The 17,552-nt window shown below is 35.2% G+C and overlaps 1 protein-coding gene across 1 annotated transcript in view; it reads left to right on the top strand.

The window, feature by feature from the left end:
• RNF125 (ring finger protein 125) overlaps positions 1-16,875 on the top strand; it is a 37,498-nt gene extending 20,623 nt beyond the window's left edge. The window contains exons 3-6 of the mRNA XM_044666426.1: positions 3,396-3,487; positions 5,952-6,042; positions 12,131-12,238; positions 14,028-16,875. Of these exons, the coding sequence (XP_044522361.1) occupies positions 3,396-3,487; positions 5,952-6,042; positions 12,131-12,238; positions 14,028-14,114 (378 nt within the window). The 3' untranslated portion in view covers positions 14,115-16,875. The remainder of the gene's footprint in view (positions 1-3,395; positions 3,488-5,951; positions 6,043-12,130; positions 12,239-14,027) is intronic.
• The last annotated feature ends 677 nt before the right edge of the window (positions 16,876-17,552 follow it).

Raw genomic sequence — 17,552 nt, 5'->3', positions numbered from 1 at the left:
ACCAGTTTTCAACTCTTGACCAGAATTAGGATTCCCTTGCCCCTCTTCCCAACAAATTATCTTTTTATTGATTTTGTATGTATTCTACATTTATTTATATAGGCATATGTTATCCCCCTGGTGAATCTGTAAACTCCTTAAAGGTAGAGACTGTCTCACTTTTGTCTTATGTGTCCCCAGCGGCTAAGTGTGCTTACTATGTTAAACACCTAGTAGATGGTTAATAAAGGTTTTGATTGATAAAATATTTAGCATATGCCTATATATTTACATGTTGTCTTCTCAGATAGCTAGGGGAGAGACAGTTTCATTTTGTCTGTATCCCTAGTATCTAGCATCGCTTAATAAATGCTTGTCAACTGGTAACAAGTTGAGCTATCCCAAAGTGGAGTGCTTCTGGAGACCGTGAGTGTGCTTTCATTGGTAGTCTTTGAACAATAACTTGAATAACCACTTTGAAGAGGTGTGTTGTAATTTGTGTTCTGTTTCAGGTATAGGATGGACCAGATAGCCACTGGGATCCCTACTAACTCTGAAATTCTGTGATTCTGTGAGGGTCCTCTTGTTCTCCAACCTTGTGAAGTTTTCTCATTCTTGAAGAAATGCCTTCACTTGCCCATGCTGCCTCTTTTTTTTTCTTTCCTTTCTCTGAATCTTAAATTATTATAGATAATAAAAATCTTACCTGAAGCAGTTAACACTTAATAAAGATAGATTCAAGGGGCAGTTAGATAACTCAGTGGATTGAGAGCCAGGCTTAGAGATGGGAGTTCCTGGGTTCAAATGTAGCTTTGGACACTTCTTAGCTGAAATGACCTTGGGCAAGTCATTAAAAAAAAAAAAAAGACCTGCATGAGTTCAAGAAAAAGCAAGCAAATCTAAAACTTGTTCTGGTTTCCTTTTTTGTAGGATTATAGATTTATTTTTTAAAATATATTTATATATTTCATTAGATATTTCCCAATTACTTGTAAAAAAAAAAAAAAGGTTAACATTCCTCCCCTATTATTGAGAAATGATTGATTTGATATTGGTTGGAGTCATGCAAAACATTTCCATGTTAGCCATGTTACAAAAGAAAACAGACCCTCCCCACCCCTAAAAAAGGGAAAAAAATTTAAAAATATGCTTCAATCTACACTTTGAGTTCATCATTTCCTTCTGGACATGGATAGCATTTTCCATCATTGGTCCTTTGGAACTGTCTTGAATCATTGTTTTGAGGAGCATAGATTTAGAACCAGAAGAGATGTTAAAGGCCGTCTAGTCCAGACCCGCAGTGATTAAGAGACATAGCCAAAGTCATTTGGTAGTAAGTGTCAGAGCTGGGATTTGAATTCAGATCCTCTAATACCCCATCAGCATGCTTTCTACTCTTCCATTTTTATTCAGGCATCATCTGACATGTTCCATTCTCTCCCTTCCCATCATACATCTTTTTCTATTTACTGCTTTTCTATTTCTCCTTTTCTTTGTATTTTTTTTGTGAAGATTTTAATACCATTGGCCACCCCTCCCTTGGCCTTTATTCCCATTCTCTCATCCCTTAGCTGGATATACTTTCTGTACCTGACTTGCTTTGATCATCACCATGGACTTGCTTGTTCCTTTTTTTTTTTTCTAACCCTTAATCACAGCTGCCCACTAGAATACATTTGTTTTAAGGCAAATAGATTCTCCCTTTCCCACCTCCCTTGCTTTTGTGTCTTTCTCTAAAATGGATATTAGGAAAGCATGAATCTGTTTTATCTTTATCATCTCTTTAATTCAACTGTGTCAGGAAATTGCCACATCCTTTGACATCGTCTGTTTGGGTTTTGAGGCTTAACTTTTGTAGCTTTGACGAAAGAAAAGCACAGAATCAACCCATCCCTTTACCACGACTTTGTGTGTGAAGCTTCCTTTGACACCAGATTTTTATCTGCATCTTATGAAACATTTATCCATTTATCTGGTATGTAGCAACAGTTCCCTTGTAGATAGGATTGCTAAATGTATGATATCCTTAATAAGAAAAGTTCTTTATTGTTTACTGGTTCAAATATAATGCATTAACCATCTTTTGAGCATAATCTTGATGGAATTATTATGACAAGTATTGTGAATTCATAGGGTGATATTGAGCATGTTAAGAATCCACCATATTTCTGTTTTACCCAGGAGTGTGTGCACAAACAAGGTTCCTGTTCACTTGCTATGACTCTTTGCTAAATGTCCTTTTTAAAAATTAATTAAATAAAATAAAATTGCTTCCCCCCTCAAAAAAAATGTTCTTATTTTAAAAAATCTATTCATGGGTAATGAAATCATATACACTCTAAAATGACTGACTACTTAATTTATAAAACTTCAAGGGATATATGAACAAGTCAAAGTAATACATTAAGCATTTGGTCATTCAATTTTTTTTAATATTTATTTTTTAGAAAAGTTATCCATGGTTACATGATTCGTGCTCTTACTTTCCCCTTCACCCCCCAACCTCCTCCCCAACCCATAGCTGATGTGCATTTCCACTGGTTTTAACATGTGTCATTGATCAAGACCTATTTCCCAATTGTCGATAATTGCATTGGTGTGGTTGTTTCAAGTCCATATCCCCAGTCATGGTCGTTCTAATTTTTAAGCAAAGTTTTCAAAATTTTCATAGTATAATAATTCAGATTGTACTGTTACCATGAAAGCATTCTTTAAAAATGGGGTGGGAGGGTAGGGTGCAGCTAGATGTCTCAGTGGACAGTGGATAGTGCCAGGCATAGAGAACAATAGGTCCTGGGTTCAAATTTGGCCTTGGACACTATCCAGTTTTGTGACCCTGGGAAAGTCAACTCCCATTGCCTACTCCTTACCACTCTTCTGCCTTGGAAACAATACTCCTGTTTGAAGGTAAGGGTTTTAGTTTTAGTTTTTAATTTGGCCTCAGGCTAATTAATGTGGTCCAGTCCATTTGTAAAGCTCAGAAGGACCATGGGAATAATTTAGCCTGACCCCTTATTTTACAAAAGAAACTGAAGTTTAAGTGCAACTGCGTGGCTCAGTGGATAAAGAACAAATCCTAGAGATGGGAGGTCCTGGATTCAAATATGACCTCAGACACTTATAACTTGTGTGAGCCTGGGCAAGGCATTTAACCCCATTTGCTTAGCCTTTTCTGCTTTTCTGCCTTGGAACCAATACGCCTTATTGATTTTAAAATAAAACTGGGGGTCAGATTGGTAAATGACTCAACTAAGGTCATTCAGCTAGTCAGCAGCAGCACTGAGATGTGAACCAGGTCTCCATATACTAAAAACAGTTTGTTTTTTCATTGTTAGGTGGCTTCTTGTGATGGACCATCAGAAAATACTTTTAACAACTTCCTTGCAATAAGATTTATTTATAATCTTTTTACATAGGTATGTCTCAGTGAAATGAGAGCTCATATAAGGACCTGTCAGAAATATATAGAAAAATATGGACCTCTTCAAGAACTTGGAGAAATAACAAGGTAAAATGTTTCAATAATATGAAATTTATTAATGAATGTTGTATTTATGAAAATTTAATGAACTTAATTTATTGAATTTCAGTTTTTTTAAATGTTATGGCAATTTACCCTCTAGTTCCTCATCCATAAAATGAAGTTAGTAATGCCTATAATAACTTCTTCGTTGGGAGGGCGAATGGTACTGTGGCGAGAGCATCAGATCTAGATGCAGAAAGGCTTGATTTCAAACTTGGCTTCAGACACTTAGGAGTGTGTGATTTTTGGGGGGCAACTTACTTAACATTTTTGCCTTGGTTTCCTCATCTGTTAAATGATGTGGAGAAGAAAATGGCAAACCACTCTAGAAAACCCAAAAAGGGTCATGAAGAGCCAGACATGACTGAAAATGAATGAACAATAAAATCTTCATGGGGTTGTTGTTAGATTCGATGAAATTATGCAAAGCAAACTTAAGGAGTTATATGAATGCTAGGAATTATTACTTGCAAGTAACTACAGCATTTGCTTTTGGTAATCATGTGGCCAATTGTGGGTAGAGGGAGAAAAGGGAATAAGAATTTATATAGCACCTACTATGTGGTAGGCACTATGCTGAATGCTTTATAAATATTACCTCATTTCATCCTCACAAGAGCCTTGCCAAGCAAATTGTTATCTCATTTGAAGGAACTGAGGCAAACCAAAGTATCTAGGATCACACAGTTATAGTAAGATTCGAAGGTCAAATTTGAACTCAGGTCTTCCTGATTCCAGACCCAGGGCTCTTATCTACTATGCTATCTAGCTGCCATTATCTACCAATTTAATACATTTTGCTGATTCTCCCTTTTAAGAATGTAGAAATTGGATCTTCCCCCTCTTCTTGACCCCCCCCCCAATTTCCACAAGAGGAAGCTGTTAAATTGAGGAAGAACCAGAAATAGATTGCAGAACTAAACCTTCTGACCAACTATCTAAAGCTATTCAATTACTGCATTTGGACCCAGATTTTCATTTTGCAGATCATAGTTTAAAAATCGTTCTTTTCTTCTCCTGTTTCCCTAGACATTTCTCTTATATTTCTCTTCCTGTTTAAAGAAAAGGCTGGTAAATGGTGGATATTCTAGATTCCATACAGCACTCTTAAGATTAACTGAGTATTCATTCCTGGTGGAGCCTTTTTCCCCCTCAGGCAGTTTTTTGCAATTGAGATGTAATTGGCTTTAGTACATTTTTCAAAAAAATATATTTTTATTCTTCTGATGGGAAGAGTGGTTTAGACCTGTCAGAATAATTGAAAAAGCTAGACTCCATCATTAAGGAAGTGATGCAAGCCATGCATGTTGTGTTCTGATGAAATGCCACTTCTTGTGGCCATGAAGCAAAGTCAGAACATAAACTCGGCTAATTTTTTGAACACCCTCATGTCACCTTGGGAATTCAGCTGAGTTCTATTTTTAAGAAAACCTAGGCTTATAATACTGAGACATTTCAGAGTGATTATTTGCATTACAATGGAGACTGACAAAAAGACTTGCCTTTCAGTTTCTTTAAATAGCAAATAGCCTTTACTCAAATAAAAAAATACAGTGTACATCTTTTCAGGAATAAAACTGGCTTCTAAAAGAATGGATCTCGTGTAGTACTGGCCATGATAGCTGCTGGTTTTAACATTCAGAAACTGAAGTAAATTGTATTTTACTGCTTAATGAATTAATAATAAACTAAATGTTTTTTGTTCTTTGAATGTAGAAATGTTTGTGGTAAATGCTTATCAAGTTCATAATAATAAAAGAGAAAATTAAAATAATAATAAACTAGATTTCTAGAACAAAAGCACATTTTGTCCGATGTTACCTTTAAAATTCTATTAAATCAACAGGAATATATTGCTGAAAAATAGGCATGTTCTGAGATCAGTGTTTTAGAGTAGACAATTCCAAGTCTTCTTGGAAAGACTTAGAGTTTCCTCTTTGGTATCTGGTTTTGTACCCTCATGCTATCTTGAATAAATTAGTCACTATACTCGTTAAACCTTGATTTGTATTATTCGCTAAAAACATTTATCATTATTATTATTATAATGTCACAATATTATTCATAAAAACAATATAATTTTAGTTTTCCACATAAAAGAATAACAGAAATCATTAGGGTCAGGGAAGATAATTCAGCTAAATAGTAGAGATGGGTATATTGCTTGGTTTTCTAGGTGATGAGCCATACGAAAATAGTATTTTTCTTCTTAGACATTAAAATTTTTCCTACTATATTTTATTATATCCTGCGCATGCCTTTAGAAAATTAAGGAGAGAAATTTTCTTATATCTCTTTTACATATAAGGAAACTGGGGCATATTTTAGCTTAAGTAACTAATCAAATGTAACATTAAATCAATGTCAGGGCTAGGACTAGACCTAATGTACTTGGCTGTTTCTGCTTATGTGGTTACTACACTGTAGTTGCATCTCTTTCTTATTCCAGATGTTCATGTCCATTTTGTGAGAGAGAATTGGATGAAGATAGCTTGCTTAACCACTGTCTCACTTATCACAGATCAGAAAGAAGGCCAGTGGTATGTTTTTCTTTATATGTTTATTATATCTAAGCAAGAGACCATTATTAGCAGATTCATTAATTAGGGTTGTCTTTGGTTTTTTTCACTGCTACTACTCCTCATTTTATTTTATTTTATTCTTTATGTTGATTAAGAAAAATTTTCCATGGTTACATGATTCATGTTCTTTCCCTCCCCTCTTCCCACCCCCCTCCCATAGCCAACATGCAATTCCATTGGGTTTTACATGTGTTATTAAGACCTATTTATTATTATTATTTTTTTAAACCCTTACCTTCTGTCTTGGAGTCAATACTGTGTATTGGTTCCAAGGCAGAAGAGTGGTAAGGGCTAGGCAATGGGGGTCAAGTGACTTGCCCAGGGTCACACAGCTAGGAAGTGTCTGAGGCTGGATTTGAACCTAGGACCTCCCGTCTCTAGGCCTGGCTCTCAATCCACTGAGCTACCCAGCTGCCCCCATTTCCATATTATTGATATTTGCACTAGGGTGAATCGTTTGGAGTCTACATCCCCACTCATATCCCCATTGACCCAGGTGATCAAGCAGTTATTTTTCTTCTATGTTTTTGCTCCCACAGTTCTTTCTCTGGATGTGGATAGTATTCTTTCTCATAGGTTAGGGTTGTCTTTGTGATTAAAAAAAATTTTTTTTTGTGACGAGTTGTCTATCTGATTTCTTTGGTGTGGAGGGATTCTAGGTATGGAAACAAAAACTATCAACTCATAAGGATCAATAGCTACTGTGTAATTTTCTATTTTTTATTTTTTAAACTGTTACCTTCTACCTTAGTATTAATACTAAGACAGAAGAGTGGTTAAATGAACCCAGTACTTCCTGACTCCAGACCTGGCTCTAACTACTGTGCTACCTAGCTGCCACTGTGTCATTTATCAATGCTTCCTGAAGCATTGAAGGTTTAGGTAACTTGCCCATGTTCCCAGAAGCCAGTGTGTGACAAAGGCAAGACTTGAATTGAGGTCTTCCTGAATCTTTAATAGGACTTCTGTTCACCATGTCATGTTGTCAGTTTTGATTGTTGGCTTAAGGTTCTGTATGCTTGATTTCTAGTTGTATACTCCATCCTGAATGAGCCTGAACCTCTCTTATGTTGCGATTAAAAGTGATAAAGACTGATAGTATAGAAATTAAGATTTTAATTGCCATGCTGATAGAGATAAATTATTAGACCATGCGCCTGGTAAAAACTCTTCTAAGTTACCGCCAGGGCCCGTCATCGCTATGTATCCAAAAAAGAGAGAGATGGTCTCAAGCCTGACCTCCGAATTTTAAGCTGCCCTATACATGGGGATTTCTGACGTCCCCACATCCAAAACTGGAAACCCATTGGATCATGGGGGATGTAGTCTCAAAGTCCCCACATGTCCACAGGAAGTTTGTAAGATACTTTTAAATGGTACCTCCCCAAATTCCAAACACACATTTTCCCCTCAGATCCAGCAAAAAAAAGGTTGGCCCTTTTTCTTCGCTGGATCTGTAAATATAGACAACTTCTAAATTTCAGGAATTTGGGGGATAAAAGAAATAGGTAAAACTAGACGCATTGACAAAAAGCCAATTTGGGGGCAGTCCCCTATTGGCATAAGAGTGTACATTTAAAACAAATGCATTCAACTTATTCAACTCCCCATAGTTCAAATCAACTGCACCCAAAGTTCAATTTTGATCTTCATGGTCCAGTGAAGGGTCTTTAGGCATCTTTTTGGTGCCTCCACCAAACTGGTTCGTTGTCTGGATTCTGGAGAGATGGCAAGATCCTTATCCTGAAATTATTCTCAAAAGAATTTAAACTTTACATTATAGATTATAAAACATACATTTCCTTCTAAGAATTATACATTTCTCCCTGAAATTACTCCTAAAAGTTAAATATACATATATTTTTACATTATCGAATTTTTAAAAACTTAACACACATCCCCCTGAGGAAAATTCTAAACACACATTTCTCCCCTGAAAAGGGTACCTCAGGTCACTTCCTATTGAGTCTACCTCTAATTCAAGTGGACAAATGGCAACCTTTACACTCATTTGGACTGCCCAAAGGGCAGTCCCTTGTTCTTGATTTGTTACTTATTGTCATGTGTGGGTAACTCATCTCCCCTCCCCACTAAGGGAGGTGGGGATGACATCATCTCTGATAGTAGAGTTTTGACCATGAATGGGTTTAAGCTAATTCTATTCACACATTTATGAGGAGATTTATTCTTCTGTGAAATTAAAAAACATTCTTTTTCTCTAATAGAGAATGAGGAATATAGTAACCTAAGAGAGTTTCGGTGCAAATAAGTTATTTCAGTTGACAACTGACATATGTGACCCTAATTTTTTGCTAATCATTATTTAATCATCTATTTAATGAAAGACATAATTTCTTTCAAAGAGCAAATTTCTTTTTGGTTGAGGATGTAGTTAATCAAAAGACTTATAATTGTATTACCTTGTGGGAGAGTGTATATAACACAGACCTAACTTTTACATGCAAACATTCATCAAACTCTTTAATTTTTGCAGTCTTACATAGGGGCATTTAGATGGCTCAGTGGACAGAGCTTTGGACCTAGAGACAGGAAGACCTGATTTCAAATCCAGCTTCAGATCCTTATTAGCCTTGTGACCCTGGGCAAGTCACTAAAACTTACTCTGTTTGCCTTAATCCACTGGAGAAGGAAATGACAAACCACTCTAGTATCTTAGCCAAGAAAATCTCATCAACAGTATGGTCCATAGGGTCAGGAAGAATCAGAGACAACTAACCAACAACTTATAGTTTAATGACATATTTATCTTGTCACCAAACCTAAATTGTATTATTTTTTAAAGGAGCACATTTCAGCATTATTGAACTCTAGGAGATGACTTCTCTACATGAAGAATTAGTCAATCACAAAAGTCACCCAGCTAGAAAAGTAGTTCTTAAAGGTCTTGTAAGGGCCTCCCAAAACAAACTTAAGAAGATTTGAGTTCAAATCCCAAAATCCTACTTCTGACCTTTCCTGGGGAAATGGGGAAAATAATAAGACCCACTTCATAAGGTTGTTGTAGGGAAAAAATGAGAAAATATATGAGAAGCATTTAGCAAACTTTAAGGCCCTGTGTAAATATTGGCTAGCTATTATTTCACTGTACCAAATCTCTTTGAACAATGAAAACTACACCTTTCAGATAATTGCAAAATCTTAAAGATTTGATCCTTTTTTTTTTTAACCTTCTGACTTTAGAATCAATACTATGTATTGTTTCTGAGACAGAAGAACAGTAAGGGCTGTATAAATGGAGATTTTGAACCTTGGACTGCATCCCCCAGAAGTCCCTTAGTATTTCCCAAAATTCCCTTTAATCTCTCCTGCCCTCCACATTTGCATGGTCATATTATTGTTTTATAAGTTCTGAAGCTCCTTCCTCTTTCTTTTTTGTTCTTGGGAGCAGGCTGGTTAGTACCTTTTAGCTAGTATTATTTTTATGTTAGTTTTTTCTGAATAAAAACTTTATAAAATATAATACTTAGTTATTGGATATTGATTTTAATCTCCACAAGGCTAGACTGTAGAGATTAAATTACATGGGGTCGGGGGCAGCTGGGTAGCTCAGTGGATTGAGAGCCAGGCCTAAAGATGGGAGGTCCTAGGTTCAAATCTGGCCTCAAGACACTTCCCAGTTGTGTGACCCTGGGCAAGTCACTTGACCCCCATTGCCTAGCCCTTCCCACTCTTGTACCTTGGAACCAATACACAGTATTGATTCTAAGACAGCAGGTAAGGCTTGTTTTTTTTTTTAATTCATTTTATTTTAAATAAATAAATTAGATGGGGTCTAGCTAGGAAGTGTCTTGAGACCAGATTTGAACCCAAGACCCACTGTCTCTAGCCTTGGTTCTCTATCAATCCACAGAGCCACCCAAGCTGCTCCCCGTGATCCATTGTTGATGTCACTTGCTCATTCCCTACAATCCCTTCATAGAAAAGCCCTTCATATATAACTTAGTCACATAACGATTTTGAATAGATGGTACAGTAGACATATGGATCAGCTGTTATTTGTGTTTTTTCTGTAACCTATTTTTTGTGATGATACTAATAAAATTTTTTTTTTACTTTTTTTCTCTTTTCCTCCTTTGGAATCTTCCTCTTTCCGATACCTTTTCTATCAAGTCATTCAGGGCCGGTTGTATAGGAAAGATTCCTTGTCCCCCAGGGTCCTCAGTGGAGCCAAAAAGTCATGGGCAAATGGAGTCCTCAGAACAATAAATATGATTTCACCAGGCTTTAAACCTTTTTTGTGTCATCAATCCCTCAGATGGTTTAATGAACCTCTTCTCCAAATGTTTTTAAAGATAACATGTAAGATTACAAAGGAAACCAATTATACTGAAATGAAGTTGTCAAAATATTTTTAAAAATAAATTCATGAAAATGCTATTCACTCCCAAAGAAAGAACTAATGGAGTTTAAATGCAAACTGAAGCATACTTTTTTTTGTTATTTTATTTTTCTTGGTGGTGTGTGGTATTTGGTGGTATTGTTTTTTTGTTGTATGTGAACATGACTAATGTGGAAATGGGTTTTGCATGATTGCACATGTATAATCTGTATCAAATTGCTTTTCTTCTCAAAGAGGGAGACCACCACAAAAATGTAGAAAACAAATATAAAAATTGTTTTCACATGCAGTTGGAAAAGATAATACTTTTTTTAATAATCAAATTTAAATAATCAAGTTACCAAACTCTCAAATTCATGAACCCCACATTAAGAACTCTTGGTAAGAAGGCAGAAGAATACATGCAAATCAATTGGAGCAAAAGGAGGAGGGGGAAACAGGCAAACATAGTTGGAAATTCAGGTACTTGAAAGGGAAGAAAGGTAGAAAACTGAAGTGTTTGAGCAATCTGAAAGAAAGAAGAAAAACATGAAGTTAAAAATATGGAGAGGAAAGTTTTTTTGGTTTTTTTTTTAAACCCTTGTACTTCGGTGTATTGTCTCATAGGTGGAAGAGTGGTAAAGGTGGGCAATGGGGGTCAAGTGACTTGCCCAGGGTCACACAGCTGGGAAGTGGCTGAGGCCGGGTTTGAACCTAGGACCTCCTGTCTCTAGGCCTGACTCTCACTCCACTGAGCTACCCAGCTGCCCCCAAGAGGAAAGTTGTATGGAAATAAAAAGGAAGAGAAGAGATGAAAAGGGAGGGATAGAATAGGGAGGTGAGGAGACAGAAAAAGGGGCGGAAGAGAGACAAACTGTACAACATTTTTCCAAAAATATTACTCTTAATCTACTAGGAATTTTCCTTTTATTTAATTTTCCTTTTGGCTAGTACACAGAAAAAAAATGATTGATCACATGTTTTCAATGGGTATATGATTGGGGATTTTGACTTTAAATGATCAGTATTGCAAATATTAATAATATGGAAATAGATTTTGAACAATGATACATGTATAACCCAGTGAATTGCTCATCAGCTCCAGGAGGGGGGAGGGAAGAGGAGAGGGAAAGAACATTAATCATGTAGCCAATGGGAAAATATTCTTAATAAATAAATTAATTATTTTTTTGGAGATTGGCTAGTAAATCTTAGTTTCATTCTTTTGCTGCTAGGCCTTCAAAGGGAAGGCAACTTAAAATCATAGTGCTAATTTGCATTTAGGTGGTGTTTTAAGTTTTGCAAAGTGTTTTTTCCCCATAATCCTGTGAAGTAAGTAGTGAGACTTTTATTATCTCTATCTCATAGGACACCTACCAGTTTTTATTTAGAACACAAGACTCTCGTTTCCTACCAAAATCTAGTAACTTTTTAATAGTTCTACTCTAGTATCTCCAGATAGGAGCTCTTTACCCTCTCCTCTCCATCATCATCTGTTAACTGCCTGTGGCGGTAGATTAAATGTGACATTCATTGAGGCATGACTGGAATGGACATACTGTTATGATATCAGAAATCATAAATGAAGGGATCCCAAAATAAACTCTCAGAATTAAAGTACATTTTGTTAAACAGTCTCATGTTTCTCTAGTCTAGCACTAATAGCTGTCTTGGTTTCCCAATATTGCCCTTTATGTTTGTTTACAGTTCTGTCCGCTTTGTCATTTTATACCTAATGGAGATTCACGCTATTCCAGTGACAGTTTGATCCAGCACCTGCAAATCAGACACACAATGTTTTATGATGAATTCATTGTAAGTAAATAACCTCATCTTTTTTTCTTAAATTGTTACAGTAATTAAATTAAGGCTTTTTTTTTCCTAGTCAGACAAAATTTAGGAAAGAAAATGGTCTGAAGGTTTAGGCACTAAAATTTACTACACTCTTATAAAAACATACTTCATCCATTTCAAATATCCCCATATGAACGAGCTGGGCAAGAGCTTCCCCCCCTTTTTTTAGAGGTTTACTGGGTCTCATCTGAGCCTCATAGCTCTGTGAGTGAGGTATGACTTGCTCCTAAGAGCAACTGGGTGACACAGTAGATGACACAATGTTTGATTTATAGTCAGAAGGACCGAAGTTCAAATAATGCTGCAGACACTTAGTAGTTGTAGGGTTCTGGGCAATTCATGTAAGCTCTCTAAATTTGTTTTCTCATACATAAAATCATAGCATCTACTTTATAAGAGTTTGGGGGATCAAATGATAGCATGCTTTGTATGCTTTAAATCCCAGTATAAATGCTAGTTATCATTATTATAGATACCTTATTTTTTTAACCCTATTTCATTTTTTAAATTAAAATTAGATGTATTGATCCTTTAAAATGTTGCTTTAACTTTCCAGTGATTACCCCTCTTTCTTCTTCCAACTGAACTTTTCCTCACAACAACAAAGTATATCTAAACAAAATAAATCAACCTCATTCTATGGCCCACCACTTTCCTGGTGAGAGAAGGAAAATGTACTTCACTGACAGTTCATTGAAGTCACAATTGATCACTGCATTCTTCAGCTTTTGTTTTCCTTTGCGTTATTGTGGACATTGTGTAAATTACAGTACTGGTTCTGTTCGCTTCACTTCATACAATTCCTCCCAAGTTTCGCTAGATTCTTCATATTTTTAATTGTGTGATATTACATTAAATTAATATCTTAGTTTGTTGAGCAATTTTCCAGCGGATGGGCATTAGCTTTGTTTCTAACTCATTATTAACCACAAAAAATGCTGTTATATATGCATACATAAATATGTCTATTATACTTAAACATATATATCTCTTTTTTTGGTTTTTGACTGGAGAAGTACATGGAATAGTATTTCAAGGATTAGCGTTGGAGTCAGGAAGACCTAGGTTCAAATCCTTGGCTGACACATAGCAGCTTTCTTTTAAAACTTTTGCCTAGCTCTAACCACAGAACCACCTACATGCCCCCATACTTATTGTCTAGTTTTTTGTTTGTTTTTTGCTTTTTTAATTTGTCTTTTGGGCAAGTCATTTTAAGCATCTTAAGTCCATGAGTTATAGAGAAGTTGCTGATTCACATCAGTGGGAAGAGTTTCCAAACTAGTGAAGCCAAAAATGGAGACCCAAAACATTTTTTGTGTGTTTCTACTTTGGAATTTGATAGAAAACTTTTAGCAACTGATAGACCTTAAGGCCTTAGTTTGGAGATCACTAACTTAATAGGATTCAGCTCCAGGTTTGACTCATAATGGGGCATATGAAGAGCTTGGGAGTTTGTTTTCTTTTAAAAATGTTTGACATTCAGATAACCCAAAATAGCATTCAGTAACACTACTGAAGGCCAGTGAATCATTCCAGCTTCTGCCTTGCCCTATTGATTGTATGCATGTTTTGTGTGTGAATGCTAGTATAGCCTTGATGACTGCTAATTAATTGGCTTGATATTTACTTGACATTCTGAACTAATGGTACTCATAGGATAGGGATTGGATGAGTTTAGAATGAAAACACAAAACTATTTAAAAAAAAACAGTATTTATCATTTTGCTAACTTTATTTTTCTCTTTTTCAGGATTTTAATTTATTAGAAGAAACTCTGATCCGAAGAGTCCTAGACCGGTCACTTTTAGAATATATGAATCATTCAAACAGCACCTAATTCTCCTAGGAGGAGAAAAAATTTTCCTTGGATTCAGTATATTAAGATACTGCTTTAACAATTAAAGGGGTATCTTTGGCCTTTGAGAAAAGCACAGATATAACAAACCTTTAATGTTTGTAGTGTCTGTTATTGTGTTTATCTGGAAATTTAAAAACCACTATATTATCCCTTTGGTGATTTATATTCATAGTGTCCTGTTGAGATTTCCTGATACTTAGTAGTAATAATTATATCGGCCAAGAGTTTTAAGATAGACAGCCATATAGGGCATGTTCAAGGGAGGAATTGTTCTTGTTGGGAAATCAGATGGATTTTTGCAGGGATCGTTAATAATAAACAACAAGACTGACAGTGATAACCATCAGATTGCTTTATGTATTTTTAAAAATTGAATATGAGTTAAGTATTTAAGAAAAACCTGGAAGTAGCTTCCATTTCTGATATTCTAGGTTCTAAAAATGCTATTATGAATGCATAATTTTAATGGAAATGAAAGAGGGGGCTATTGTGGTAGTTAACAATATCCCTTTAAATTGTATGCTGTTAATACTGTAACAAAATAAATACTGTAATAGGAATGTATTCTTAATGCTTTCATTTTTAAAAATATGTATCTACCATGAGCAGAATATATTTGAAAGGTTGGTGGTTAATGTTAATTATTGTTTAGGAGATTTCTATAATGTAAATAAGCTTTAAAATATTATGGCCTGACATTTTACATGTAAAGATATCTTGTCTGAACAGAATTTTTTGATGTAAAGCCCTTACAGGTTGATTTTCAACTAAAAAGGTGTATTGATTTATGAAGACAAACCATTCAACTCCTTAGGGTAAGATTTTATTCAGCTATGTTTTAGTATTTCTAATGAGAAATGGTCCTTTCTGCTTATTTCTTCTTTATAAGGGCTATTTATAGTATAGAAACTTAAAGAAAGAAGAAAAATGACTACCATTTCTTTAGAGGCCTGGTTCCTATTCTTCCATCTCCTTTAGAACTTACTACATATTTGAAAATATTGGAAGGGTATATGGGAACTGAGAAGAATACAAAGAAAAATAAAACCTGGGTAATCCAAAAATCTCATTTTGGGAAGTTAATTTTCCTTTACTGAAAAGCCTAGTTGAATTTTATAACTTCTGCCTTTCCTTTTAAATAGAACTCTTAAGATAAATTGTAAAAGGAAAAAAAAGGATTTTGAGTCATCCAAAACTGGATAATTTGTTAGGAATCTAATTAGTTTAGGAGAGAACTTAGAGAAGATGTTCTAGGTTAAAAACCAGACACACACCTTTTTTTCCCCCCCATGAAAGGAAACACAGAAAAGTAACTTTAACTTGCCTAACTCCTTGTCTTTCTATTTTGGTTAATGTTCAGTTATAGCCAACTCTCCGTGATTCATTGGACCATACTTGTCATGAGGTTTTCTTGGTAAAAGAAGCAGGAGTGATATGGCTTTTCCTTCTTCTTAAAACAAACAGATTAAGTGATCTTTCTATTGATACCACTCTGCTTGAGAAGGAAAAGACAGTATTATCTAGTGTTTATGTTAAATATCTAAATATATACATCAAGCAGAGTGGCATCATTATAAGAGCATTGGATCTAGGAGTAAGAAGACAAAGCCTTGGTATACCATCTCTGTGTGTCCTGGGACTAGTCTATTCTCAAGCTTAAGTATTCACATCCATAAAATAGGGACAAATAATACCTGACCTTCCTACCTCATACAATGTTGAAAGAATCAAAGGAGAGGATACATGTGAAGGTATGCTATAAATTATTAAAGTACTATACCAATGTTAATCAGTCATTAAACTCAGACTAGTGGAGAGATCATCTTCAGATTTAATAAAAATGGTTAAAGTTCAAATTTTCAAAAAGACAATCCTGTAATGTAAACTATATAGGATTGAATTTAATTGATCTGCTACAGGTGACCTCCAACATCTAAATTCTGCTTCAGATCTCCTTTCATCATTCTTTTACACTGATCTCAAATCAAGAACTACTTATTAATGAGCCTTCTGTGTTATATGTTTCTGATTTAGCAGAGTCCAAATTCCTAGAGTTTTATTCCAGACTTATCTTAAACATGCAATTTGTTGAGTGAGTATTAAAGTGACTTAGTCATCTGAGATGAGAATGATGGGAACAACAAAGGAAAAAATGTTATTAACTTCTAAAATAGTGTTTCTCTGGTAATTCAGTACTCCTAGCTGCCCAGTGGACAACCTAGAAAATAAAATTACCTATCTTTATTCAAGAGTCAAATTAACCCACCCCTATGGAAAAACCTAAGCTAGGATGTATATTCTATGAGGATATGTCAGCCTGATTATGTCACACCAGATTGTGGGTTGGAGATAGAGGTAGAGTATTAATGAATGATAGAAACAGGTCTAGAATTTCAGCTTCCCGCACCTATAGAGTCACACTGCTCTGATGTCAATGATAAAACTTACCATCATAGATTCATGAGGCAAGGAAGCTTATTATTGAGTTTATGAAAGGTGATAACAATGTGATTTGTGGCCAGAAGGACAGAGGTGCTAAAATGTCTTAAAGAGACTCACTCTTGTTTCATTCCTCAATAACAAAAACTGTAATTATCAGATTTTTAAAATTAACAATTACTGATTTTCTTTTGTAAAGATGTCTTATGAGAAACAAAGGATGGCAGGACCATTGCTTTTGTTTAAAATATGTATCTATTCATAAATGCTGACCTTCAATAAATGGTCTTCCTAAATCTAACCTGATTTTGTGTTATTATTTAGGTGCACTTAAAACAGAAATTCCTATAACCCAAGGTGACCACAATCCAAGACTCCTGCATGCATAATCTCAGTGGACTAGGGTTGGGTAACAATGAACAAGTTAGTATAGCATTAGCCGTCTGTCTTCTTACCAAGAAGATTTTCTGCTCTATTACATGTACTACATGTAGCTATCAAGATTTCCCCCTGAACTCTGCAATCTCCCCATACTTCCTTATGTAAAAATTAAAATTAATAAATCTTATAAAGTATACAATTAATATGTATTAATTGTATATTTTATATATTATTTTATATTAATTATATATTAATAATCACTAGAAATAAAGGAATAAAAAGGTATTTATCTAGCAAAATAAAAACCTGTGCCCATAGCTAATGTACCTGTTCAAAAGTCCTGCATTCACAGCTGCCCTCATAGGAAGAGAAGAGGGCTAGACCCGGAAACCCACCAAATTTATCTCCTGTCTATGTCAGCACACAACAACAGGAAGTCAGTGGGCTCCTGGGTAATGTAGTTCAAAGGTACAAAATTTCCAATTACACACTTATAGAATCTGGGACAACACAGTTGATATTTCCAACCTCATATCATTCTGTTTGCTGTTTTGTATTACCCCACTCCCAATCCATGCCCCATTAGTTTATAATAAT

The sequence above is a fragment of the Gracilinanus agilis genome, chromosome 1, assembly GCF_016433145.1.
Source record: "Gracilinanus agilis isolate LMUSP501 chromosome 1, AgileGrace, whole genome shotgun sequence".
In the NCBI taxonomy this organism is placed as follows: domain Eukaryota; kingdom Metazoa; phylum Chordata; class Mammalia; order Didelphimorphia; family Didelphidae; genus Gracilinanus; species Gracilinanus agilis.
This window is presented reverse-complemented; position numbering and strand designations above follow the sequence as displayed.